At 47.3% G+C, this 25,753-nt stretch overlaps 1 protein-coding gene across 1 annotated transcript in view; it reads right to left on the bottom strand.

The window, feature by feature from the left end:
• Positions 1 to 6,150: 6,150 nt before the first annotated feature.
• Positions 6,151 to 25,753, bottom strand: part of SH2D4B (SH2 domain containing 4B) — a 62,565-nt gene continuing 42,962 nt past the window's right edge. The window contains exons 6-7 of the mRNA XM_047073061.1: positions 12,995 to 13,215; positions 6,151 to 8,746 (exon numbers count right to left, since the gene is read on the bottom strand). Coding sequence (XP_046929017.1) covers positions 8,654 to 8,746; positions 12,995 to 13,215 — 314 coding nt within the window. The 3' untranslated portion in view covers positions 6,151 to 8,653. The remainder of the gene's footprint in view (positions 8,747 to 12,994; positions 13,216 to 25,753) is intronic.

The following is a 25,753-nucleotide window of genomic DNA, read 5'->3' as shown; positions in this document are numbered from 1 at the left end:
GGTTGGCAAAGAATGCTGGGACACCATCAGACTAACTTTGCCCCCCAGATACACCTTTGGCCCCCTCTACCTTGGAGACTGACCTGGGTAGATTTTACCCAGAGTTTCAGACCCTCTGGCTTTAGGCGGTGCAGCCACTGGGGCACGCTGCAGAGATTAGAAGGAAGGAGGAGGGTGAGGTCAGGGTATTTATTTATTGCCCCAGGGACCTGCCTGCAAGGTCACCTGAGGCCAGCTCTATCTCTGGTCACCTGCATGTGGATCTCCTTCCTCATATGGCACCTGCTTCCTCCCTTGTCATTGGGGGTGAGCTAGGGAGGGAGACAGCTGGGAAGCTACTAAGCCATAGGTCACTGCACTTTCCAGTTGGCTCCCCTACACCCCCACCTTTGGGAATGAAGCCTCATCAGATGGCCCTGTATTGGGCTCCCTCTTCTTTCCTATTAAGGGATCTGACTAATATAGACACCAACAGCCCCTAGGTCTGCTTCTGGCCACTCTCAGATGTCTGTGGCAAAAGACAGAATACATATTCAATGGTATTGAAAAATGATTCTATCTGAAGAAGTAACAGGGACACAAGAAAAAGCTTGTAAGAGCCCATGAAATGTATCTCTAACTTTTTCTCCTTTTTGAGCCACCATCGTACTTTTCAGTACAATTGGCTAAAAAATTAGTGCTCAGGGCTTTTTAAATTGCTGGGAGAAATGATACCTCCCTTAAACCAATAATTGAATTGCTTAATTGAGAACATAAATCTCTATTGTGAATACTGACAGTTTCTCTTTAAGGGCCATGTGTGGTACACCTATCAGCCCGGGCTCTATTGTTTTATAGATGTGTCAGGTAAGGGCTTTTCACACAAAGTATTCCTCCCTTGGTATGCACTAAGTAATAAAAGCTAAGTTGTTCCTAAAATGATTTTGTGTTTCTGTTTCAACTATGAGTTAGCGTCTGCTTTTTAAGGTTAAGAACGTGTCTAATGCAGAGCGTCATTAATTAGTTTCCCGATGGCCCATTTGTTCAGGGATTCCATGCCTCTTGAACAAATTGCTAAGCTGTTAATGGAAAACGATGTTTTGTTAGGCAGACTTGGGGAGGTGTCAGATTTGTTCCTAAAACAGTGTGCTAGAGTCAGACTTTGGGCTACTAGCTCACAGATGTTTTTTATGGATGTAGTTATTTATTAGAATACTAATTTCTGTGTTTCATTGTAATATTTTGGCTGTTTGTTTTATCGGCTTATACGTGTGTCATACTTTTCATAAATCCTTAGAAACCAGAAATGAGGGGGGAGGTTTGATTATCCCAAAGAAATTTCTATAGTTCTGTTCAACAACAAACAACCCAGTAGAAACATGACACTGCAAAGAATACCCAGGCCACATATAAGGGGGTGGGTTCCCTCCTCTCATCGAATTGCCTGGCAGCTGCCCAGGGCAGAAAGAACCATCAGAAAATGGTGAAATGAAAGGCAATAATGACAGCCAGTCAGAAAAAAACAAATGGAAAACCCACCAAAAATCCATGACGATGTGAGAATAAAAGAGAAATTGCCCAGAGACGTTCCAGCAGAGGACATAAAAGGTGGTCAGCAATACTGATTAAAGCAATATTGATTAAAGGATTCAGGAAAAGACATATAAGGAACAAACCAAGTTATGGAAGGTTATGCTGAATTTTTGGTCAACACCCAAGTTATACGCACAAAATGCTGTTGCCCCATAGGCTTGCAGAAGTGTCCAAGGCACTTGGCCAACGGTGGAGAATCTGGGCAGAATGCGTCCCCAGTGATGAATTTGGTCATGCAAATGTTTAGTTGGTATGATAAGGGAGGAGTAGAGAATAGTATCCTAGAGAGCGACCCTCAGGCCTTCGTTCACACACACACACACACACACACACACACACACACACACACGGCCCATGTTTGGGTCTGAATGACCCCTTTGGATCATATTTAAGGCTTTTGACCCTCAAACACACATGCACAGACACTTATGCACCTTCATGCCTCCGAGCCTTTGCTTATGACACTTGTTTCCTCTTCCTGGCAGCCTCTTCTTCTCTTTCTCCTTCTCCTTCTCCTTCTCCTTCTCCTTCTCCTTCTCCTTCTCCTTCTTCTCTCCTCTTTTTATTTGAGAGAAAGAGCACATGCATGAACACGCACACATGATTGAGGAGGGGCAAAGGGAGAGAAAGAATCTTAAGTAGGCTCCACACCCATTGCAGGGCTCGATCTCATAACTATAGTGAAATCATGACCTGAGCGAAAATCAAGAGTCAGACGCTTAACCAACTGAGCCACCCAGGTGCCCCCTGGCAGCCTCTTCTATTTTTCTGCCATTTAAATTTAGGTTTATATTGATAGCCCCAAAGAATTACTCTTCCCACTATCCTCTGCTGTCTCCTCCTGTCTGCAGAGGAGGCGAGGGGGGAGTAGGATAGGTGTCCATGGAGGGTAGAAGCCCCTTAGCAAATGGGTTAAGGGTCCACCGTAAACAAGCTCCGCTGCCCCCCCCATTCTACAGGATGCAGGTGTTGCTGAGGCCTCCTCCTTCAGCCTCCCTTGAGGGGGTCCCTCTGAACACTGGGCCTCTGACATTGGGTGCCCCCGGGATAAGAAATTTCCCTTCAGAAGAGCAGCTGGTGCACCATTTTTGAGTCTGCCTCTGGCTCTGCAAAGACCACTTTACACAGTCTTCTGGGGGATGAGCTCATAGCCCAGCCAGTCCAGAAGCTCATTCTCTGAGACGAGGGTGTAAGTGCACACACTGTGACTCATGACACGGACTTGCACAGCTGCTCTTAGCGTGGTCAAGGGGGAGAAGACATTCAGCTCTTATTAAGTGCTTCTCATGGACCCCATGCTTCACAGATATCATCGTTTTAAAGCCCACCAGCTAAAGCCCACCTAGAGCATACGTGTAACCCAAGTTAGGTTTATTAGCTTATTGCGACAAGAAAGAGCATAGACCAGAGGAATCATGAACTTCTCGTAAGGCGGGAGTTAGGCAAGGTTTCTTATTGAGACTGGAAACGGCTTGGGCAGGGATTGGTCAGAATCTGTAAACCAGGGAGTTTTCCTAGCGGGATAATTTTCACAATGGCCAAAAGGCAGAAGCAGCCCAAACGTCCACGGATGGATGAACGGATAAGCACAACGTGGTACATACATACAAGGGGATACTGCTCAGCCTTCAAAAGGAAGACAATATTTACACATGCTACAACACGGACGAACCTTGGAGAAATCATGCCAAGTGACAAAAAGCCAAATACAGAATGATTCCACTTATATAAGCTACCTAGAGTTATCCAATTAAAACAGACAGAAAGTAGAAGGCTGATTCCCAGGGGCCAGAGGGAGGGGAGAATGGGGAGTTATTGTTTAATGGGTACCGAGCGTCAGTTTTACAAGATGAAGTGTTCCGTGCACGGGCAGGGTGCCGAGTGCATTCAAATGGTAAATTTTATGTTATGTATATTTTACCATAATAAAAAAAAGTCACGCAGAGTGACCGCTAGATCAGCGCATCCGACGTCCTGTGAGAACACACGAGTCTGCACAAACAAGCTAAAAGAGTTTGGGCTCAGGCAGTTCTCTGGCCTGCTGTGGCTGAGTTCAGTCTACGTTTGGCAAGTCACAGAACAGCTTGGCCAAGATGCGATTTCTGTTTTAATTCTCAGTTCGCCCATCCCACCCTAGCTATTAGATGGGCTGTCTCTGACCTTTTCAGTCTCGTTGGTTGGTTGGTTCGTTCCTCTCGACGACTCAAAGTAGTGGATTTGAGATTCCAACCCAAGGCAGCCATCATTTAGCTCAGCCTGTGATTTTCGACTATGGGGCTCCTGTCAAGGGTAAAGCAAGGCTTTGAGATCTGCATAGTCCATTTGTCCCGAGTCTATAACAAACACAACCCAACAACATCCACTGTTCCACGCATGATAAAACACCAGTAAATATGACATTGTCGGACCTCGGCGACCGCACAGACAGAAGGGCAAAACAGACATAGGCACAGTTAAGTGTAAGAAAGGATGATAAATTTAGAGGCAGATGATTCAATGTCCACGTGAAGCATCTATATAACCGTGATAGTTACTGGCTTACATTTGGTTAAAACCCTTTGTCAAAGAAATGAGCCTCCTTTCTGGTTACCAGAGAGGGGGTGAGATGTATTGTATTTAAAATAGGAACGCTGTCGGAAAATGTAACACATTTTGTTCAGGGTATAAATATAGTGTGAGAATCGCTCCTAAGAGTAGATTTAGATAAAGCAGACCAAGAGAGCAAAATAATTCGTGACATATGCACGTAATTTAAAGCCAGGGTCAGCAAGCATTCTCTGTAAAGGGCCAGACGGTAACTATTTCAGGCTTTCCAGGCCCTACACAGCCAAAGACGCGATGTCAACAAATGAGCGTGGCTCTCTTCCAATAAAACTTTCTTTATGAGTGCTGAAATTTGAATGTAATAAAATTTTCACAGGTCATAAAATGTTATTCTTAACTTTTTTTCCAACCACTTGAAAATGTACAAACCACTCTTGGCTCTTACTTAGGCTGTAGAAACATAGGGCCTCAGGCCAAATTTGGCCTGTAGCAATGGTTTGCAAAGCCCTGCTTTCAACGCTGGTTTCTCAAAGTGTGGCAGACAGTTCAGCAACATCAGCAGCACCCAAGGGCTCAGTAGAAATACAGAACCTCAAGCCCCACCCCAGATGCACGCAAGGAGAATCTGCATTTTAAGAACATCCCTTTGTGTCTGATTTGCACACCCGAGTTTGAGAAGCACTGGTTTAAGGTCTACGCGGACTCTGAAGCCAGGTTGGCAAATCCCAGCTCTAAAATACGAATTCCCAGACAGGTAACACTGGGGAGGTCCTAAACTCCTCTGTGCTTCAGTTTCCCCATGCGCAAGGTGGAGATAATAGCATTGTCTGCCTCAGCATGATTGTGAGTACACACACACACACACACACACACACACACACACAGCTGAAACAGAATTTGTCATTACTATTACAAAATCTCACATCATGTGACAGTTGATGCTTGAACCACATGGGTTTGAACTACACGGGTACACTTATACGTGGTTTTCCCAATAAATACAGTGCTCTAAATGTATTTTCTCTTCAGTATGATTTTCTTCTTTGTCTATTTTTTTTATTATTATCTTTTTTATTTTAGAGATGGAGGGGGAGCATGAGCATGGGAAAGAGCCAAACGGGGGTGGGGGGGGGAGAGAGAGAGAGAGAGAGAGAGAGAGAGAGAACCTCAAGCAGGTTCCATGCTCAGCACAGAGCCCGACATAGGACTCAATCCCACGACCCTAGGATCATGACCTGAGCCAAAATCAAGAGTCAGACACTCAACCAACTGAACCATCCAGGTGCCCCCAGTATGATTTTCTTAATAACATTTTCTTTTCTCTAGGTTCTTTATTGTAAAAATACAGTATATGATACATATAAAAAAGTAGGTGTTTCATTGGCCGTTTATGTTATTGGTAAGGCTTCTGTCAACAACAGGCTATTAGTAGTTAAGTTTGAGGTTACTCAAAAGCTCTATGTGGATTTTTGAGCGTGTGGGGGGCCGGTACCCCTCACCCCCACATTATTCAAGGGTCAACTACATTTTCACAGGCCACCATCTGAGACAGTCACGGTTTACCCCATTTCACAGAGGAAACGATGGCCCAGAGAATTGGAAACACTTGTCTAGGGTCACCGAACAGAGGTCTTTCTGGCTCCAGATTTGGTCCTCAGGCTAACGAAGGGTTCAAGGGTATAAAAAAGGGCCGCACTCCCCAGGCACCCGGGTCTTCATGTCCAGGGCTCCATTCCCACTCCCAGAAGCCACTTGCAGCCTATGCTCCCCAGACCCCTGCACCCCAGGTGTCCAGCTCCCCAGCTCAGCCACATAGGGCTCTCCCTGACCGGGACCCCAAGTCACCCTTCCATTCGTCGACGTTTATCTTCCGATAAGTTGCCTAGTGTTTTTTACAACTTCTTTCTAGTTCCAGACTGTAAATTTTCTCTCTGCGGAATCTTGTAGCTGACTGACTGTTTTTCATTATATTTGCAGGGCTCGGGGAGGGAAAAAAAAAAAAAAAAGCCAATCCCTTTATTTGAGAATCCTGACATTTATTAGCATAATAAAACTCTCAAGATGAAATTGCAGTTTTCCAGACAGTAATTTCATTTGCAGGACAACTTACGAGGAATTTATTTTAAGGCCAGGTAAAACCTAAAATATATGAGATGTGCAGAAAGTGCAGGCCCCAAACAGAATGAAATAAATGTGTTAGGCATGGAAAACCCAGCTGTTGTCTCTCACATATTAATTAGGAGCGACAGAAACAACAGCTCAGGGGGTCAGGTTCTCAACCCTTGGTCTGCTTTCAGAGCTGCTGCTAGTTCTTGGAATAAGAAGCTTCCTCTAACACCTTGAAAATCAACACCATGTTCCCCTGACACATCGCTGCTGAGCCCAGAATAATTGTTGCTGTTAGTGGGGTTGTTATTAGCAATGCCTTCCATTTAGATGAAGCTTTTCTACTGCTCATGTAACTGACCCTCCAAAAAAACCAGTGACGGCCACACGAAAAGCTCTCTTCTCAGTATACTGAGAAGCTTTCATGGGGTTAACTGACTTGAACAAAGTCACATAGTTTGTAAGTGGCATGGCCAAAACTAAAATTCAGCTCATCTGAGGCCACTCGACGTCTAACAGAAGAAAATCGAACCATAATAGGTAATAGTTTTAAAGCACTTCCGTATTCAGGAAGCCGGCTTCCTGCCTTCCCTTGGTTTTATTCATTCAGGGGCCCTGTGAGACGGCAGAAGGGCGCCGGGTTGCAAAGCTGACATTATCGAACACATCTGTACGATGGGGCCTTCCCTGGCTTTCCCTAAGAGGCAGAGCCTGCGGCAAATGCCTCTGTGGTGTCATTCAGCTCAAGAGTGCCATCCTGGGGGGGAGCAGGAGAGCGAGGCGGGGAAGGAGGGGGGCCACACAGGAGGGGGTGGGCCTCATCCGGCCGCTCCTTGGTTCCATCAGGACTAGTTGCTCCGTCTTGTAGGACTGTTTTCCCAGAGGTCATAGGAAGAGCTGTTGGTCCAAACAGCCCCCCCAGAGGAGGAAGACAGAAGAACTAATCCTCAAGCTGCTGTCTCCCATTGATGCAAGCTTCACCGCATGGGGAGTTAACTGCCCTGCTCCTGCTGGTTTTCTGGTGTCTTCTGCGGCTGCAGCCATAGGGGATGAGAGGCCCAGAGCCCCACGTTGGGCCAGGTGGCGTTGGCTCATCTCAAATGAAGCTGATGGGCCCAGTGGCGAAAAACAGAGTCCACACAGAACTGATTGCAGTGATGGTGACCAGGGCATAATAAGCAGCCAAGGATGTGAAGAGTAGAAGAGGCAAGAGAGGAAATGGAGCATAAGAGATAACGTGACAGAAGAGACGCATGATGTGAGAGGTGTGTGACGTAAGATATGTGTGACGTGACCATCAAGTAATGTATGCCCGTCCACCGACAAGGCACAAAGTCCATCCATCCTCCCACTCCCACCAAATACGGGGCTTCTAACATTAGAATACTAGTAAGGTCCAGGGTGGGGAGTTGAACGCAAGTCTGCTTGATGCCACTATAATATTCCCATCACAACATGCTGTCTCTACGCATATGTCCATAAATGTGAAGGCAGAGTGTGGGCAAAGACACTGCCCCTGAGAGTTATTCAGGGGTCACTGGAAGAATCCTGTTGATATGAAAAACATAGCCAGAGTAAGTGAACACAAGGATCAATGTCCAAAGGACCGTAAAGGCAGAAGTAATCATTTGAATAACCTGCATAAAGAGGGGTAAATCCTAGAGAGCAAAGGCTTTTTTGGATTTATAATTCACCCCAGGTTTTGGGCACATTTATTGGGACTGCATGAAACCACTGCCTCAATATTGTAAAACCAGGGTCAAGATATGCTTCCAAGACCAAGCAGGGGTGGCAAATAAGGAAGGCAGGGCAGCATCCGTCACCTATTCTGGAAGCAGGGTCTCAGAAGCCTTGGGTAATTCCAACGATAAAATCAATGAGGGCAATAACATACACCATTAAAGACGCAGCGTCTCTATTTTCCATATAAATTCTTTGCAACGTTTCTTCCATCCTCTCCATGGCTTTATAAACAGGACAGGTAGGAAATAACTTACTAGAAACGACTGCTGATTAGTGTTGGAAAACTTTCAGAAGAACTGCATTCATTCAAACAAATATTTATCGAATGCCTACCATATGTTAAAATCAGAGTTCGGCACTGGAATTATTTTCGATTATTAAAACATGGTCCGTGTGCTCTAGGAGCTCGATTTAGGGCAGATAGGCTTCTCTTCTGAAGTCATAACTAAACTCTTCGTGAAAGAGTTGCAGCAGCTATTTGCAATTTCTGTCCTGGGCATCGGGACAGGGACCGATAGCACATATGCCATATATTTCATATCCTTTGAGGCATACTAATCTACTTAATCCACTGGATGGTGGTGGATATTCCAGAAGGCCATAAGGAAGGATTTGAGCTGGGAAATTCTTAAGTTGAGTTCAAAAACTGGATGCCCAAAGAAGTCCAATTGGTAAGGGGGAAAAAAAATCATTCAAACAACAGATGGTAGTCTGGCGGGCTGTCCCTCTGTCCACAGGGTTCCTGCAGCAGCTCTCCCCCTGAAACAGTGATAATTTCCTCCTAAAAGGGAAAACAAAAAGGAAAGAGCACTTATAATCAAGCAAGGGAAATAAACATCCGCCAGAGAGAGACCAGTTCAAGGTAGAAAGTCTATGAATATGTATCTGCCTTCTCCTCACTCAAATTTATAGAAATGACAGGGAAAAAAAAATCTGCTTTTAAAAAGAAGTAAATCCATATTGGGAAAATGGAAAGAAATCCAACACGGGAAAATAAGAAGGAAGGCCATCCACAAAGCTAAATGTTAAAGAGTACTGAAAAACCAAAAGACCTACAGGATGAGATTGTCGGAGGAGATAACGTAGGGCAGGGGCTGGGGAACCCCAGACAGCAAAGGTCTTTGCCTTGGGCAGATCAGAAGTGAGGAGAGACCACCAAAGCTCCTACACTCCCATGCCCAAAAGATGAGCTAGCTACTCACTATCAACTCCAACCCTTACAGCATGGAGAGAACAGATTTGGGAAATAGGGACTACATCCATTGATGGATAAACAGGAAATTTCAAGTTCAGACACCACCTCATAGCTCAAAATCTATGAATATTTAAGGAAAAATCACACCTGTAAAAGAAAGATGCCAAACTCAACAACAGAATGGACATTGAAGAGAAGGTCAAGTTTATAAAACAAACGGAAGGAGCCTTTAAGGGATGGGTATAAGAACATAAATCATCCATGAGATAAGAATGGGCTATATTTTTTTCAAAATTAAAGAACCTGGAAATGAAAAGAATGCCCATTTAAATAAAAATCTCCATAGAAGACCTGAGGGGCAGGATGGACATAACTAAAGAGCGATTCTGTTGCTGGAAGAATTGACACATCAGTAACAAAGGAGATGTCTAAGTAGAAAATGGACAGAAGACAGGAACAGACAATCCCCAGCAGAAATCCAAGTGGCCAGTAAACATATGAAAAGATCCTCTGTGCCAGTAGGAATCAGAGAAATGCAAGCTAATCAACAAGGAGATACAGCATCTGCCCATCTAATGGGAAAAAATTAAAATGACTGATAATCCCCAGGGCTGGCAGCAGTGTGGGGAAACAGCCTCATCTCGCTTTGGCAGAAGCATGAATTGGCGCTATGTTTCTGGAGGGCAATCTGGCAGATCTTTTCAAGTTAAAATGTGCATAATCTTCTATCCAGCAATCCCAGTACGAGGGATCCATCCAGAGAAATCCTTGCACATGCGCCCTAAGTGACATAGACACAGACAAGCAAATCTCTGCAGCCCCGTTTGTGACTGTGGGAGCCTGGAAGCTGACTAAGTGGCCATTGCGGAACACCATGGGGCACGTACAAGGATGTGGTGCGTGGACTGAACAGAAACGTTTCAGTAACAGCCAACGTCCTGATCACTTACAGATGTCAGGTATACTGTTTTGGCAATTTACACAGTGCTCTCTCAGTGAAACCCGCCAGTGACCCTAAGGAGGCGCGTGCTATTTTGAAACCCATTTTACTGAGGAGGAAACTAAAGCATCAAATCATCAGTAGCTGCCTGCAATCACACACAGTAATGAAGTTGGGATTTAAAACTTAGCAGCCTGCTTCCAGGGACCATGCTTTCAAAAAATATACCGTATGATATGTTGTGTTAAACAAAACAATCATATTGCTGAGCTAGTAAGTAAAGAATTGTCCAGTTTATGTGAAAATTAACAAAACTATGTATTTCCTTATGTACATAAGTTTCTATGTTAATACCCAGGAAATACTCGGATAGATACATGGCAAACTAATAATTCAAGGTGGAGGATGGAAGTGGGCATTTTAATACTTATTTTTGAGGGACAGAGACAAAGTGTGAGTGGGAGAGGGGCAGAGAGAGAGAAGCAGAATCCAAAGCAGGCTCCAAGCTCTGAACTGTCAGCACAGAGCCCCACGTGGGATTTAAACCCACAAACCGTGAGATCATGACCTGAGCCAAAGTCAGCCGCTTAACCGACTGAGCCACCCAGAGGAAGTGGGGGTATTAAATGAACAAGGCACAGGGCGCCTGGGTGGCTCAGTCAGTTAAGTGGCAGACTTCACCTTAGGTCATATCTCATGGTTTGTCAGTTTGAGCCCCGCATCAAGCTCTGTGCTGACGGTGCGGGGCCTGCTTCGGATTCTCGCTCTCTCCCTCTCTCTCTCTCTCTCTCTCTCTCTGCCCCTCCCCTGCTTGCACTCTCTCTCAAAATAAATAAATAAACTTAAAAAAATCTTTAAAGAACAAGGCTCTCACCTTGTACTGTATCTGATTTTTCTTAGAATGTAATCATAAATGAGTTGTGTAATTAAAATTTTAATTTACACACGCTGGCCATCAGATTGCCACATGGGCATAGATGAGCTCTCCCTTTTGTGAAAGAAACAAAATTGGATTGGCAGTCTCCAAACCCAGATTCGGAAGAGAATAAAGACCTTCAAAGATACTGTTCAAGCCTTCCTGTGCAGGAACCATAGCATAGCATCTCCGAGAGACGGACCTTTTCCCTTTGCCTAAACACTTCCAGGGGCAAGAAGTTCATCGCTGCTCAAGGTACATTATATTTGATAGGGGAAACCAAGCAGTGTGGTACAGAGGGACAAGGCACAAGCTTTAGAGGCAGACAGCCTGAGGATTAACTGCTGGACCTAGTGGTACCAGCCACGAAAACTTAGGGAAGCTACCCAAGCTCCCTGGCTTTGGTTTCCTGATCTGTGAAATATGCCTCCCTCACAGAGCTGCCATGAAGATTACGTGAGACCAGCAACAGGCACAATGCCGGATACAGAGAAGGTGCCAACATCCACACATGCCCTCACTCTCTCTTTCCTAGAATTGTTAGAAGACTGTTCCCGACATGGGTAGAAATCTGCCTTCAACCTGGTGAGTCCAGTTTTCCAGCCGTACTCTCCAGCCAATGTCTAGGTATTTGTAAACGGGTGATTGTCTATGTGCTTGACTTATAAGGTCAAGTCAGGAGCTGTCCTCAGAGCCCTGGGAACATCCATGAAGAGAAAACAATACAAATCCATGAGTCCCTATTACAGCAAAAACCCAGTGAGATGGTCAAGTAACCCTGAGAACCTTTCCACAGGTGCAAAGCTCAGGGAGATGGTGAGCTCCCACCACTCTGTCTCTCGGAATCCCTCCCCCACCCTTCTGGGCCATCGAGTTCCATCTTAGGCTTTCTCCCAGCTACCAGTTACCACCGTGCCAACAGCCACATCAACACAAAAGTTGCTCCTGTCTAAATATATTGTTCGGAAGGCAACATCTTTCCCAATGAGAGGTCTACAGCAGGGGACAAATAACAAGACAGGGTTCTGGAAAACAAGAACTTCCATACCGCTTCCCAGTTACAGAGCACTGTTATGTACACTGCCTCATCTAATGGTCACGGGATCTGAACTAAGTACTATTTACATCCATTTGCCTGGTTAGGAAACTCAGGTTCAGGGAGGGCTAAGGAACCTACACATACCAAGTGGTACACATACCAAGGTCATACACATACCAAGGTCATACACATACCAAGTGGTAAAGCTGTAGTTGGAACAAGAGACATGGTAACTCTACTAGAAAAGCTTCTCGGGGCACCTGGGTGGCTTGGTCGGTTAAGCGTCCGACTTCGGCTCAGGTCATGATCTCACGGCCCGTGAGTTCGAGCCCCGCGTCGGGCTCTGTGCTGACCGCTCAGAGCCTGCAGCCTGTTTCAGATTCTGTGTCTCCCTCTGTCTCTACCCCTCCCCTGTTCATGCTCTGTCTCTCTCTGTCTCAAAAATAAATAAACGTTGGAAAAAAAAATTAAAAAAAAAAAGAAAAGAAAAGAAAAGAAAAGCTTCTCAAACCACGGGGCTGACAGCTAGGCTTCAGCTAACCCTACAGAGCTGCCAGAGACCTGCCTAGAATGTTCCCAAGCAGGACATCCTAGGGATGAGTTGTAGGTGAGATGCAGGCTTGGACTGAAGGTGAGTCAACCAGCTCCTAAGTGTTGACAGTAGGAAGCCCTCAGCTACTCGAGGTGAGAAGACACTAGGGACCAGGTGCCTGTATCAGTCAGGGGGTAAGCCGGAGAGAAAAACAGAAGGTCCCAGAGCCTGTCTAGACAACTGTACTCTCTTCCACCCCAATGTTCCATGTTCCTGTGATCCTACAGACCTTCAGGGGCTGCGTGCTCCCTCTCCACCTCCTCTCTTAGAACACCTACAACCTGGCTCTCCTTCAGCTCAAGTTTCTACCAGTCCCATCTCTCAACCAGCACCCCTACGAGGGATACCTTGTGGAAATCAATGAGATCAGTGAGCGTTGCATGGCGATTGGGGTCCACTCCCAGGAAGCTGTAAAAATCTCCAGAGGCATCCACAAGAAAGTGCTTGAACCCTTTCTGCAGGCGATAGGAGAGGGTATAACCCCAGATTTTCTCACTGACCCGGACCAAAAATGCTCCCTCTGTCATGTTCTCAAGGAGATCTTCTGCATCTTCTCGGCTAATAATTCCTGGTTTAAAAGAGGGGGGAAAAAAAGGCCATAGGTTCAGCAAACCTTCCCCTGCCACTCTCCTCCACTCATCCCTGCCCCTCATCCTCCTTCAAGGGTGTCAGGAAGGGAGGCTGCGGGGGGCTCAGGTACTTGCCTCATTCCACAGTGGGCTCATCTTGGCCCAGAACAAGGTGTCTGGGCAGAATTCCTACTCGGACCTGAGTTTAGCATTCTTTCCTCCAAATTATGCCACACTAACTTGGATTAACTGGGTAAGCAAAGAATTAGCAATGAGCCAGGATTATAGCATCTATCAATTACAAATAAGAGTCCTGCTTTGATCACAACACTGGAGGGACTTAAGATTACTACCCCAGTTACCTTTCCTGTACCCGTGAATGAACGCCTGAACACAGCATGTCCTCTTAAGAAGAAAGAGGGCTTCCTCCATCCACCTGCGGACACCAGGCAAACAGCTCAAAGGACAAAATTTTCTACAGTCCTTCACAATGTGCTTTCACCACAGTATGAAAGGCGGTCTGGCCCTGGAGTCGAGTATTCGCCAGTGGCTAACTCCAGCAGGGCTTTTAGGGAGCTGCGCTCATCTGGATAGAGCACAGGAAGCCATGCGTGCAGTGGGTCCGCCTCTGAGGGCAGGGCAGTGGGAAGAGGGCAGGAGCCAGAAAACCTAGATTACCTTCGGACCCCTGCCTTCATCCGGGCTACGGGATGTTCAGCCAACCCCTCAACTTCTGCAGTGTCCTTCGACGTTTAAGTGATCATCTTAATCCATCTACTTCAAGGGCACCTCACAACTTTCAAGTCAGATAAAGTTCGTGAAAGCCTTTCATAAATTGAGAACAACTGGGGACATGTTGGCTGCTGTTGTCCTCTGTTATTTCGGGGGAGAGGAAGAGCACACTGTCTTGTTCACACGCCCACCTTTTCACCTGCTGCATACATTCAGTGGGATCATTTACGGCAGTGACATAGCCACGGGGTAGAAGGCAGCTGGGCTGTTCATCCCTGTGACCCAGGGACTTGTGACTTGTCCCACGCTGCACCCTGGTACCTCTTTCAATATTGCACTTTCCTGTAGTGTTCCCCTCCCCCCCACACACACACCACCATCACTCTCCTACTTATAGGTCATCTGGCCAGACTTTCCTTGCACCCAAAGCAGAGGACATAGAGGCAATCACACTGTCACCTGTCCCCCTTTTAAAGACAGCCAACACAAATGGGGGCCACGTCTTTCCTCCTTGCCCAGGACTTATCAAGAGGCAATCAAGTGAGCCACCCTCTCCCCAACTAGGCTATAGAAGTAGGAAATTAGGAAGAGAGAGAGGAAGGAAAGGACGTAGGGAGCCCTTCTGCCACAGGACACCTGAAGAATCGCACACAAACCCTTCGTAGGCAGGAGGGTGCACCCTGGGGCTGTCCCCTACCCCCAGGGAGGGCATTAGTGCCTTCGGCCAGGGAAGCAGTGACAGCCAAAAGAGGGCCAAAATGGCCCACCTGGAATCTGTCACAAGACTCAGCACAGTCCCTCACCCACCTCCCTGCCCCAATATCAGAGGACCTAGACCCTAAAGGTAGCTGGGGTGGGGAAGAAAGTGAGACAGTGTAGAGCCGGCTCAGGAGGAAGAGGGACCAGCAAATGTCACCCAACCCCATTCCCCACACCTCAAGCTAAAGCCCAGCCCAGACTGGAAACTGGGAGAGGAGAGAAGTGTTACATGGGGCAGGAGACTGAACAATCAAACTTGAATAGGACTCGACTTTTTACCGCCCGAAAGTGACCAGTAAGACCAAAAGGACAATGTCATGTCTCTCTGCCATCTAAAACCTTTGAATAGCCCCTCTGAAATCCAGCAGAGTCCAGGCTCAGCAATGACAGGCACTGGGCTCCGGGACCCCATCTCACCCACCTCTCTAGGCTCATTCACTCCCTCCCTCATGAGCCATTACTGGCTGCTGACCTCCAGCCCCCCTTGTGCAGAAGCCTCAGCCCCAGCCCAGCCCCCTTTGTCCCAGCTGACCCCAAATCCTCAATGAAGGATGTCTCTTCTCTCCTGGGAAGCACAGGCTGCTGATCACTTACACTCCACCTTTGTGCAAGTCAGGAAAAGATGTCCCTCTGAGTGGCAGAATTTGAAAAGGGTGCCCGTCTGGACCCAAATGGCCAAGCTCTCGTTTCTGCATTTCAGTCCCTCCTGCCCACAACTAGCCCTCTTGGCAAGTTCGCTTTACTCGGTGCGCAATCTGCTCAACCCTGTCAGGAAATCACTTCTACACCAGGAGGCTGCACGGGATACCCACCTTCGAGCTTTCATAACGCCCTGCCCAGAGGCTACAGTACACTAGGAAACAGGCTGTGAACGGCTCAAGGATAGAGCCTGTGGCAACCGTGGGACCCTCAGGACGGACTCCGCTGCAAACGGTGTCTGGACTGACAGCCTCCAGCTGCTGCTCAGGACGCACTGCTGAAGCATATTCTCCCCAGGCTGCTTCTGGCACAGAGGGTACAAGACCGAGTGCCCTTGGGGCATCTGGGTGGCTCAGTCAGTTAAGCGTCCAACTCCTAGTTTCAGCCCAGGTCATGATCCCACAGTTCGAGAGTTCGAGCCCTGCACGAGGCTCTCTGCTGTCAGCGCAGAGCCCGCTTCAGGTCCTCTGTCCCTCTCTCTCTCTGCCCCTCCCCTGCTCTCTCTCTCTCTCTCTCTATCAAAAGTAAAATAAACATCAAAAGAAAAAAAAGACTGGGTGCCCTTGCCTCAGAGCACAGACAGAGGTTTCTATGACTGAGCACAAGGGTACTGGAGCCACCGTGCCACCCAGTGCAGGACTTCTGAGTGAGCAGTCCTTGCTCTGGGGTTTCCCATCAGCCCGAGCAAGACTTGCCCTGAGCTGCGCTCCAGTAGCAGGCTCCTCCCCCAACCGCCCCTCCTTCCCTCGCTCCCTCCCTCCCTCCCTGCACCACTGTCTGAAGACTCCCCACCTTCTCCTGCTCCCTCTCCCCTTTATCCTTCATGGGCATTTCTTCCAGTAAATCCCTTGCGCTTCTGCTTCCCAGAAGCCCCACACGGACACAGAAGCTGATGTCTGTGCCCCAAGGACCTGGAATGCTGGGGGGCTTGTCCGAAGCAGTAATCCAGAGCGTGGACTAACACCACAGCTCAGGGACTTGTTCAACAGAGGTGGCTTTGGGCAGGTTACTTAAGCTTCTGAAACCCAGGGTGGCGTCCTCATCTATTAAGCAGTCGCACTAATACTATCTACGTCTTAAGGTTGCTCGAGCCTACATTAAATTAATGTGTGAACGTGCTTACCACAGTGCCTGAGAACACAATGGCCATCTAATTTTTTTTTTTTTATAAAAAAAGAATGCATGTAAGCAGGGGAGGGGCAGAGGGAGAGGCAGAGAAAATCCCAAGCAGGCTCCATGTTCCTTGTAGAGCACAACGCGGGGCTCGATCTCACACCGAACGGGCTGAGCCGAAATGAAGAGTCAGACACTCAACCACTTAACCGCCTGAGCCACCAGGCACCTCCGCAATGGCCGTCTAATACACGTAACTAGTTTGTCCTGGCCACACCAAGGGTGCTGCTCGTGTGCCAAGACTGGATGTCACCTTGTGCTGGTAGCAGCCTTGGTCATCGTGCTGCCAGGCTGTGCTGCCCAAGCACCCAATCCCCCCAGACAGAGGCTGCTGAGGAGGACTTCTTCTGGTGGGGACTGCTCGGGTCCCTGGGCCCCAGCCTGCACTGCCATCACCACCTCCCCCCCTCCCCCCACAGACTCTTCCGGGTGTCTGGAATAGTAAACATCTGTGAGATCTGCCCCACTCTTGGATACTTAACCTAGAAATCAAAATTGTAACTGGGCCCAAGACCAAAAGGAGTACAGCTTCATCGTTTAGGATGGCACCGGCCATTTCACAGCAAACCTGACCCCCAAGAGAATTAGTGGCTGGGAGCCCCGAGGGACACTTACAAGGAGAAGCTGTCACATTTTCCTGCCCCGTTCACCCTGCCCTCCCTATCTCCCTCTCTCTCTCCCTGGATGGCCTCTAAGCCAAGTGTACTGAGCCTAAGCACTAACCATACCCCAACCCATCCCACCTCTGCCCCTTCTAAACACTCCACAACCTCTTGGCTGAGGAAGAAGGGAGAGCTTCACCTCACCCCTTCTGACTGGGGAGCGAGCACAGTGCTCCCCAGGGATCACGGGAACTTTCTGCCTCAGCCAGTGACCAGGGCTGGCTGAGGGGCATGGCCGAGGCCCCACAGCACCTGTTCTGGAATGGTCACTGGAGACTGCAACTGTAGATCCCTTCTGAGCCAATTCTCACCCACCAACGATGAGAAATGTAGCGTTTCCTGTAATTTCTCTCCTTCCTCCCTTTAATAAGTATGTATTAAGCACTCTCTAGGAGCCAAGCCCCATGCTCAGCACCTGGGAGTCAGCACTGAATGAGAAACAGTTCCTGCCTCCCAGAAGTTTTAACTCTGGACAGAAGTAGAGATTGGCAGAATTTTTATTTTATTTTTTTTTATTTTTATTTTTTTTTAAGAAAAGGCTCACCGTAACCAGTGGTGATCAAGGCCACAGGTGCTAATGGGAGCACCCAGGGGAAGCACCCCACCCAGCTCTGGTGCCAGGGGCAGAAGTGACAGCTAGACTAAGACCAGAAGGGTTAAAACAGAGGGGTGAGGCAAGTATCTGTTTTGCAGAAGGGATTAGCACATGAGTCTTCATGGCAGGAGGGGAGGCCAAAGTGGCAGGAGGGGAGGCCAACGTAGGAGATGGGTGGTGACAACATACACAGAGGTCGGCAGGGGCCAAGCTCCCATGCGCTCCCCAGACCATTAGAAGGATTCTGGGCCTAATTCTGAGGGCAATGAGAAACGACTGGTGTTCCCTAAGCAGAAGAAGAATATGAGAATGCTCAAGGATAAAAAAATGGCCTCGGGGTATGAATTACAGGCACACAAGCTAGCGATCTCAATGCAATGAGGGCTCCTTCATCTAAGCATTGCTTCATAGCTACATTTCCATAGCTACAGCACTGGAATCCAGCTCCCAGACCACTAGTCTGCCAGAAATGGCTTCTATATTGAAGCAGGGGGGCAAAAGGACACATCGGGGGTTACATGAAAAGCCTCATGTCACAGCCAGCATGGGACACCATCTGGGGCCTCAGTGGGCCTCATCTCCAGTCTTCCTACCATCCCAATTATCATCACTTCATAACTGAGGACACTGAGGGTCAGCAAGAAAAGGGACTTCCCCAAGGCCACAGAGCTATTAAATGGCAGAATCAGAATTTGAACTCAGGTCCTCAGACTCCAAGTCTAGTACTCTTTGCTCTACACCATGTTATCTCATGCAGAGGACAGTAAGGGCTATGAAAGGCGCAAGAAGGAGGAGACTAATGTGGCCTGTAGAAAAGTCAGGGCAGGCCTCAAAGAGGCAACGAAGGGGGATGAGAAGCAGGCCTTGGGGGCTGGGTAGATTCCGTGGCCATAAGCCGAGGTGGTGAGGTAAAAGGGGAGAAGGAGGGATAAAATGAGTGAAGAGTCACAGCGAAGACTAAGAAGAACGAGTCCATGGCACATTTATAAAAATGCAACCTAAGAGAAGCCTAATTTAAGTCTCAGGACAGGAAGAGACAGAGCAGATGGACGGAAAGATCTAGCACGTGTATGATCTGGATCCCAGAGAAGACCGGTGAGGAGAATGGAGAGGAGGCAATATTTAAGAGTGATTCATCACAGACACATCACAGGGAAACTGCACAAAGCCACTTAACATCTCATTTTGTCAACGAGATAAAAAGGCTGATTGTCTACAAAGAATGAACAATTAGACTGTTGGTTAACTCCTCAGTTGCAACAGTAGAAGCCAGAGGACAATGGGATAATATTTTCAGTGCGCTGAGAAAAAAAAATAACAGTGTTTAATGAAACTATCTTTCAAGGAGGACGAAATAAAGGCATCTTCAGAAAAAAAAAAAAAAGTTGAGAAAATTGACAATTAGGGATATTCTAAAGGACGTACTTCAGGTAGAAGAAATTGGATCCTGGATAGACCATCTGAGAGGCTAGAAGGCATGATGAGGACAGATATCACAGGTAAGTTAACAGTATATTGTTGACTTACGAAATAATACTAATAATGGATAGTGGAGGGTTTAAAAAAAGATAGAACTGTAATGTTGACAACATCTGATCAGTTGAGAGTAGAAATGCTGGACTTCAAAAAATCTATGTGTTTAGGGGGTACCTGGCTGGCTCAGTCAGAAGAGCACGCGACTCCTGATCTTGGGGTCGTGAGTTCAAACTCCATGTTGAGTATACAGATTACCTAAATAAATAAAACTTCAAAAAATAATAAAAAACAAAAATAGGGGCAGCTGGGTGGCTCAGTCAGTTAAGCTTCCAACTCTTGATTTCGGCTCAGGTCATGAGCGCACGGTTCATGACCGAGCCCCGAGCTGGGCTCTGCGCTGACAGCACGGAGCCGGCTTGGGATTCTCTGTCTCTCCCTCTCTCTCCGCTCCTCCCCCACTCACGCCCTCTCTCGTGTGCCCACTCTCTCTCAAAATAGATAAATAAACATTAAAAATAAATAAAAATTCTGTGTGTTTAGGAAGAGGGTAACGATATACATCAACTTTAGGATACGTGAAATATGAATGTTAAATCCTCTAAACCAACCACCAAAAGACGAGCACTGAGAGCGGTATAACCTCCAAACAACGGAGATGGAAAAATGCAATGAGAGAAAAGTTTTTTTCAATGAAGCATGAAACAAGCTAATAACTAAAAAATAACGCCACTATAGTTCCGTTTATATTAAATGGAAAAGCTCACAAAGCTAAACACTACAGTGTTTGGAGATTAACATAGAAATAAGAAATGAAGCAAAGAGCTGATGGAGAAAATATTCAGGCGACAGATCACATCTGGTGGAAGGAGCAGGGGCTGCCCTGGGGACGAGCACACAGGTGCTTCCAGGATTGGTCGTGTCCCCGCTGCTGAAGCTCCCTTCATGCCCTTCACATCTGTACGTGCACACACCACGTATATTCAACATTGAATATTTTAAGTATTTAAATATCATTGCTCTGTACCTCCCCACACATTATGCTATGACATTCATTCAAAGTCGGTCAATGTCCTTTGAGGGATGGGGAGGTTACCACCTAGGAAAAAAAGGATCGCTAATGAGCTTTAAATGTCAGTGTTGGCTGTTTTGAGTCTCTAGAGCATGGTTCTCAATCCTGGCCCACTCTGACTGAGTCTTGTGTCAGTCACTTTGGGAACAACAAGCATCAGTCATGTTTACAATCTTCTCAGGTAATTCCAACTGGCAGCCAGGTTTGAGACTCGCCGAGCTAGAGTGTAAACAGTCTTGCAAGCCAGGATTGGCAAAAAGGTAAAAAGTGATTTTTACATTCTAGAAACTTCCTCTGTATTTAAAGTAATACTTGGAGGTCTGAACACAATTTAACTGACCTACTCTAGAGAGGACATGGGATAGGTCCTATGAGAAGTCTCTGCCAGATGGGAAAGAGCTTTTCCTGGGCTGGGGTGGGACAGAGGGGATGAAGGACTAAAGGGAGGGGCCCCACTCATGTTCCTGCACCCCACAGATATTGAGAAAGTAGAATATCCCCCCGTACCCCAATTTTGCCCACATAATAGAGCCACAATTAGGGCAGAATGATGTATTTGGAGACAGAAGAGCCTGATGATGATGTCTGCCAGCCTCCCCAAGTTCCTGTGAATCGTGGAGGGGACCAAGGACCTCTACCGCGTTCTGGTGTGGGATCTGGAACATGGGGCTAGAGCAACTCTCACATTTGGCTGCTGGCAATAGGGGCCGGATCAGCCTTCTGGAGAGCCACTGGTACCCTTAGTCAAATTAACTGCATGTATACCCTCTGGCCCAACAATTCCATTACTGAGATATATTCTAAAGAAATCGTCACACAGGTCCATAAGCATCTGGCGCCAAGAGACGTAACTGGTTCTTGGACTGATCTGTGGTGCTGGTAAGTTGGGGGCAATCAGGGTGTCCATGACTCAGAGTGGATGAGCAAAACCAGGTAGATTCACCCTGAAGAATACTGTGCAGCAATTAGAAATAACAGGCCAGAGACAGGAACAGCATGGCTCTCGTAACAGATGCTCGGTGAGACAGAGTGAGGAACAAGAATGATTTACCTCAGCTTTCAGGTAAATGTACTTAAGCACAGGGTAGGACAAGGTAGAATCTGTGATGGCAGCAACATCATTTTCCAATCTGTCCAAATCCCCAAATAAGAAGAAGCAGGACAAGTAAAGACGAAACCAAAAGTCCATGGGCTATGGTTACAACAGAACTAGGTAGCAAGGTGGTCCCATGAACCCCACATACAAACAGTGGTGGGAACAAATAGTCAACACAAGACCTTCACGATACCAGGTGTTTCCACAGGAAGAAGAGAGAAGCAAGAGTGACCAATGGACCCGAGAGCAGTCAACAGGAACTCACTGGAAAGCAGGAGGCTAACTTAAGAACAGCAGTCAAAACTTGGGAAGGATTTGCCTTCTGCAATCCTGGGGAAGTGCAAGAGGCCCATGGTGACACCCTCCAGAGCCACCTTCGACCACTGGGAGTGGCATAAAAATTGAGCCGGGTAGGGCAAAAGAAAAGAAAGAAAGAGAAAGTCCAGACCCATGTGGGGGGAGGGGAACAGAGCCGAGCTACTCCGGAGAGGCAAGCTGCCCTGTTTGTGAGCACTTCACAAAAATAATAGAACAGGTGGCTCTGGAGAGTCCAAAACAACTCTCCAGGCTCTTGTTTCACTTGAAATGTTCAGGCAAACTAATTTCACATAAAAACTAGCCACAGAAAAGCACCAAGGTCAACGCTACCATGAGAAAAAAAGAAAATAAAGAGCAGAGTAACCCCCCTCGGGTGATATATATATACAATATATATACAAGAACCGTTTGAACAGATACACAGTATTATCAGAGAGGCTGCTTATTGAGGAGGAATGGGAATGTGAGTGAAAAATAAAGGAGAGTAAGAAAATAAAACAATAAGGGACAGCCTTGTTCCTTTCCATAATGATCATAAACTGTGAGGACAAGAGAGGGAAGAGGGAGCCAGTGAAATGAACCTTTAGGACTTAGGGTTTTTTGAAAAATAATCGTCATTAAGAGTGTAGCCCAGGGGCGCCTGGGTGGCTCAGTCCATAAAGCATCAGACTTCAGCTCAGGTCATGATCTCCGGGTTGGTGAGCTCCAGCCCAGAGTCAGGCTGTGCACTGACAGCGCAGCGTCTGCTTGGGATTGCCTCTCTCTCCCTCTCTCTCTGCCCCTCCCCCATTTGCACACGCACGCTCGCTCTCTCTCTCTCCGTCCCTCCCTCTCTCAAAATAAATCAACTTAAAAAAAAAAAAGAGCAGAGCCCAGAAAAGAGGCAAGGTGACCCCCGAACTTAGGCTTTGGGGTGGGTGGACGGTCTTCACTAACAGCTAATTGATGTCAGTTGTTAAAATTCAGAAGCCCCAGCAAGAGTCAAGGTACAGCCAAGTCAAGTTTAGGGGATAATCAGCACGGGGAAGGGGACCCCTAAAAGCAGAGAACGAAGTCCAGAGATGAGCAACCAACCACGGCCTTTCTTTGGCTTCCTCCCAAGCCACAAGCTGCCCTTACACTCAGACACTACTTGGGGGGAAGGAGTGATGTTGGAGAGACCCCGTGAGAAGGGAGAAGCAGAACTTCGAGTTTAAAATTAAGGTTGAATAGTTGCTAGAAAGTAACTGAGGTAAACTGAAAGAGACTCTTAAACCAGAGGAACCGGAAATTTTAAGGGTTTTTTTTTCAGGCATTAGCAGAATGGAGGTCCTGACGAGGTAAGATCATTTCTAAAAAGAAGTAGGGCACCTGGGTGGCTCAGTCTGTTGGGCGTCAGATAGCGGCTCAGGTCATGATCTCGCAGGTTGGTGAGTTTGAGCCCCGCATCCGGCTCTCTGCTGACAGCTCAGAGCCTGGAGCCTGCTTTGGATTCTGTGCCTCTCCCTCTCTCTGCCCCTCCCCTGCTTGCACTCTGCCTCTCTATCTCCCAAAAATAAATAAACATTAAAAAAAAACTTTTTTTTAAAGAAGTAAACAAGAAGTTACACTTGTAGGTCTTTCCAGCAACAATTAAAAAGCTTGGTGGAGGGGCGCCTGGGTGGCGCAGTCGGTTAAGCGTCCGACTTCAGCCAGGTCACGATCTTGCGGTCTGTGAGTTCGAGCCCCGCGTCAGGCTCTGGGCTGATGGCTCGGAGCCTGGAGCCTGTTTCCGATGCTGTGTCTCCCTCTCTCTCTGCCCCTCCCCCGTTCATGCTCTGTTTCTCTCTGTCCCAAAAAAAATAAATAAAAAACGTTGAAAAAAAAAATTAAAAAAAAAAAAAAAAGCTTGGTGGAGAGGTAAACATAAATCTATAGGTAGACCAGGGTTTCTCAACCTGGCACTGTTGACATTTTGAGCCAGATAAGGGTCTGCAGAATGCATTGTAGGATGTATAACAGCATCCCTGACCTCTACCTGCTAGATGCCAACAGCACCTTGCAGTTGTGACAACCAAATATGCCTTTAGACACTATCAGCTCTTCCCTGGGGCACAATCACCCCTGGTAAGTTGAGAACCACTGACATGGAGATAGACCCGACAGATCTCTCATTGACAATAACAACAAAAGTTAGAGCAAAAATAGTCCAGGGCTCCTCTGGGCTTTGGGCTTCAAAGGCAACTACAGCGCCCTCTGTTGGGCCTCGGCAGAAAAAGCCAGGGCCAAGGTCAGGGAACCTAAGCCTTCCAGGGCGGCTGCCCCCTGACGGTTGAGAAGCTAGGAACACAGGAGGGGAGGATGGCCAGCCAAGAAGTCAAGGCTTAAGGCAAGGCTTGCTATCCCTGTCCCAATACCCATTAATGTCGCAGGCAGGCAGGCGTCTGCACCCAGCACCCCCCCGCGAGGTGCAGCCAACAGCTCCCGACTCCCTTCTTACTGCACAGAGCACGAATCCCCATGCATCCCCGTGCCTTCTTCCCCACGCCACCTAATCATCTCTCTGCATCCCATGCAGATGCTCTCAAACCTGCCAACAACTTCAAGTTGCTATCAAAATATTTATCCCACCGGTGCTAACTGTGGCAGCCCCAGGAAAGGGAAGGCACAGCTTCAAAAGACGCTCAGCTATAAGGGACCCAAAAATCCACATGTTAGCAAATTCTAAGGCCGGCCCGGGATTCAGTTCCCAGCCCCTCCTCCACCTCCATGCCCATTCCCTGAAATCATTAGCTCTGAATTGCACCTGGGTAACCAAATGAGCTTCTTTTATTTCTCTGTTAGGGTTTCTCTCTGGAAAGAAAGAAACGCAGGAGGGCCAGACACGACGGGTTTACTTTTTATGGGTCTCAATTTATCTGACGTGCATATTTCTTACAGCTTTCACTATAGCTACGCCTCACCGGCCGGCAACTCCTCCATGACGGGTTAGCTATTTCTCACTCATTTTTGTGACTTTCCTTTCTTATTGCCATACTTTCCGGACGGTATCATTAAAGAGGCTGGAATTGTTAAGCTCTTCATTCTCAACAGTTTCTTAAAGCATCCTAAAGCCACAGAGATTGTGATAAAGGAGCTCGCATGCCTTCATTTTTTATACCTCCAAATGAAATTTAACGAATTTAACATAGCGAACTGCTGAGACGAGGGTTTCAGTGGATGAGCTTATTGGTTCCAGATACAGCCATGCACAAGAGGCAGTATCCCACACCCATGACTGCCTGCTCTAAGCTGACATGCCAGGTTCAAATCACTAATGCCACTGTTGGTGACAGAGGTTTGCAACCACCCAGCAAAATGACCTCCCAACCTGGCTACCCAAGGATCCTGTGTAGCACTAACTTCAACTGGAAGCATAAATTATTTGATTCATGCCAGTCTTGCTGACCGGACGGACAGTTTCACTAGGACAGAGGACAGGTTTTTTTTCCTCTCTATGATAGACATCCATCAGTCTTGCCCACTCAGGACCAGTTGCCCTTCTTCTGGCAAGGGATCGTGGACCTTCTTTTAGAAAGCCACACCCTCTCATTCATGTCTATGCAGTTGCAGTGGGATGGACTCTCTCCCGTGCCAGGTATGGTCATGTGACTCAAGCCTAGCCAATCAGAGGTCTCATGCCTCTGACCATAGGGACTGGAGTCAGGAGTGAGCATGTGACCAAAGCAGACCCAACAAGGCAGGATATGGGGACTAGTATTCAGAGTATTGAGAGAAAACCATGCCCTATGTCTCCTGGATTTCAAACTCAGCAAAAGCGGGCATGCAACCACAGGCTGATGCATTGCTTGGGAATGAAAACAACATGTAGAGCAACAGAGCTGAGAGATGGAGAAAGGCCAGGCCAACCTAAGCTCCCTGGATCAAGCAAAGCCTGAAGCTAGACATACCTTTGGATTTTTCAGTCATATAAGCAAATAAATCCTCTCTTTGATTCTAT

Source organism: Lynx rufus, unplaced genomic scaffold (assembly GCF_022079265.1).
Source record: "Lynx rufus isolate CCGP_SWC_20201006 ecotype Redwood Valley unplaced genomic scaffold, mLynRuf1.p SCAF_11, whole genome shotgun sequence".
Lineage (NCBI taxonomy): Eukaryota > Metazoa > Chordata > Mammalia > Carnivora > Felidae > Lynx > Lynx rufus.
This window is presented reverse-complemented; position numbering and strand designations above follow the sequence as displayed.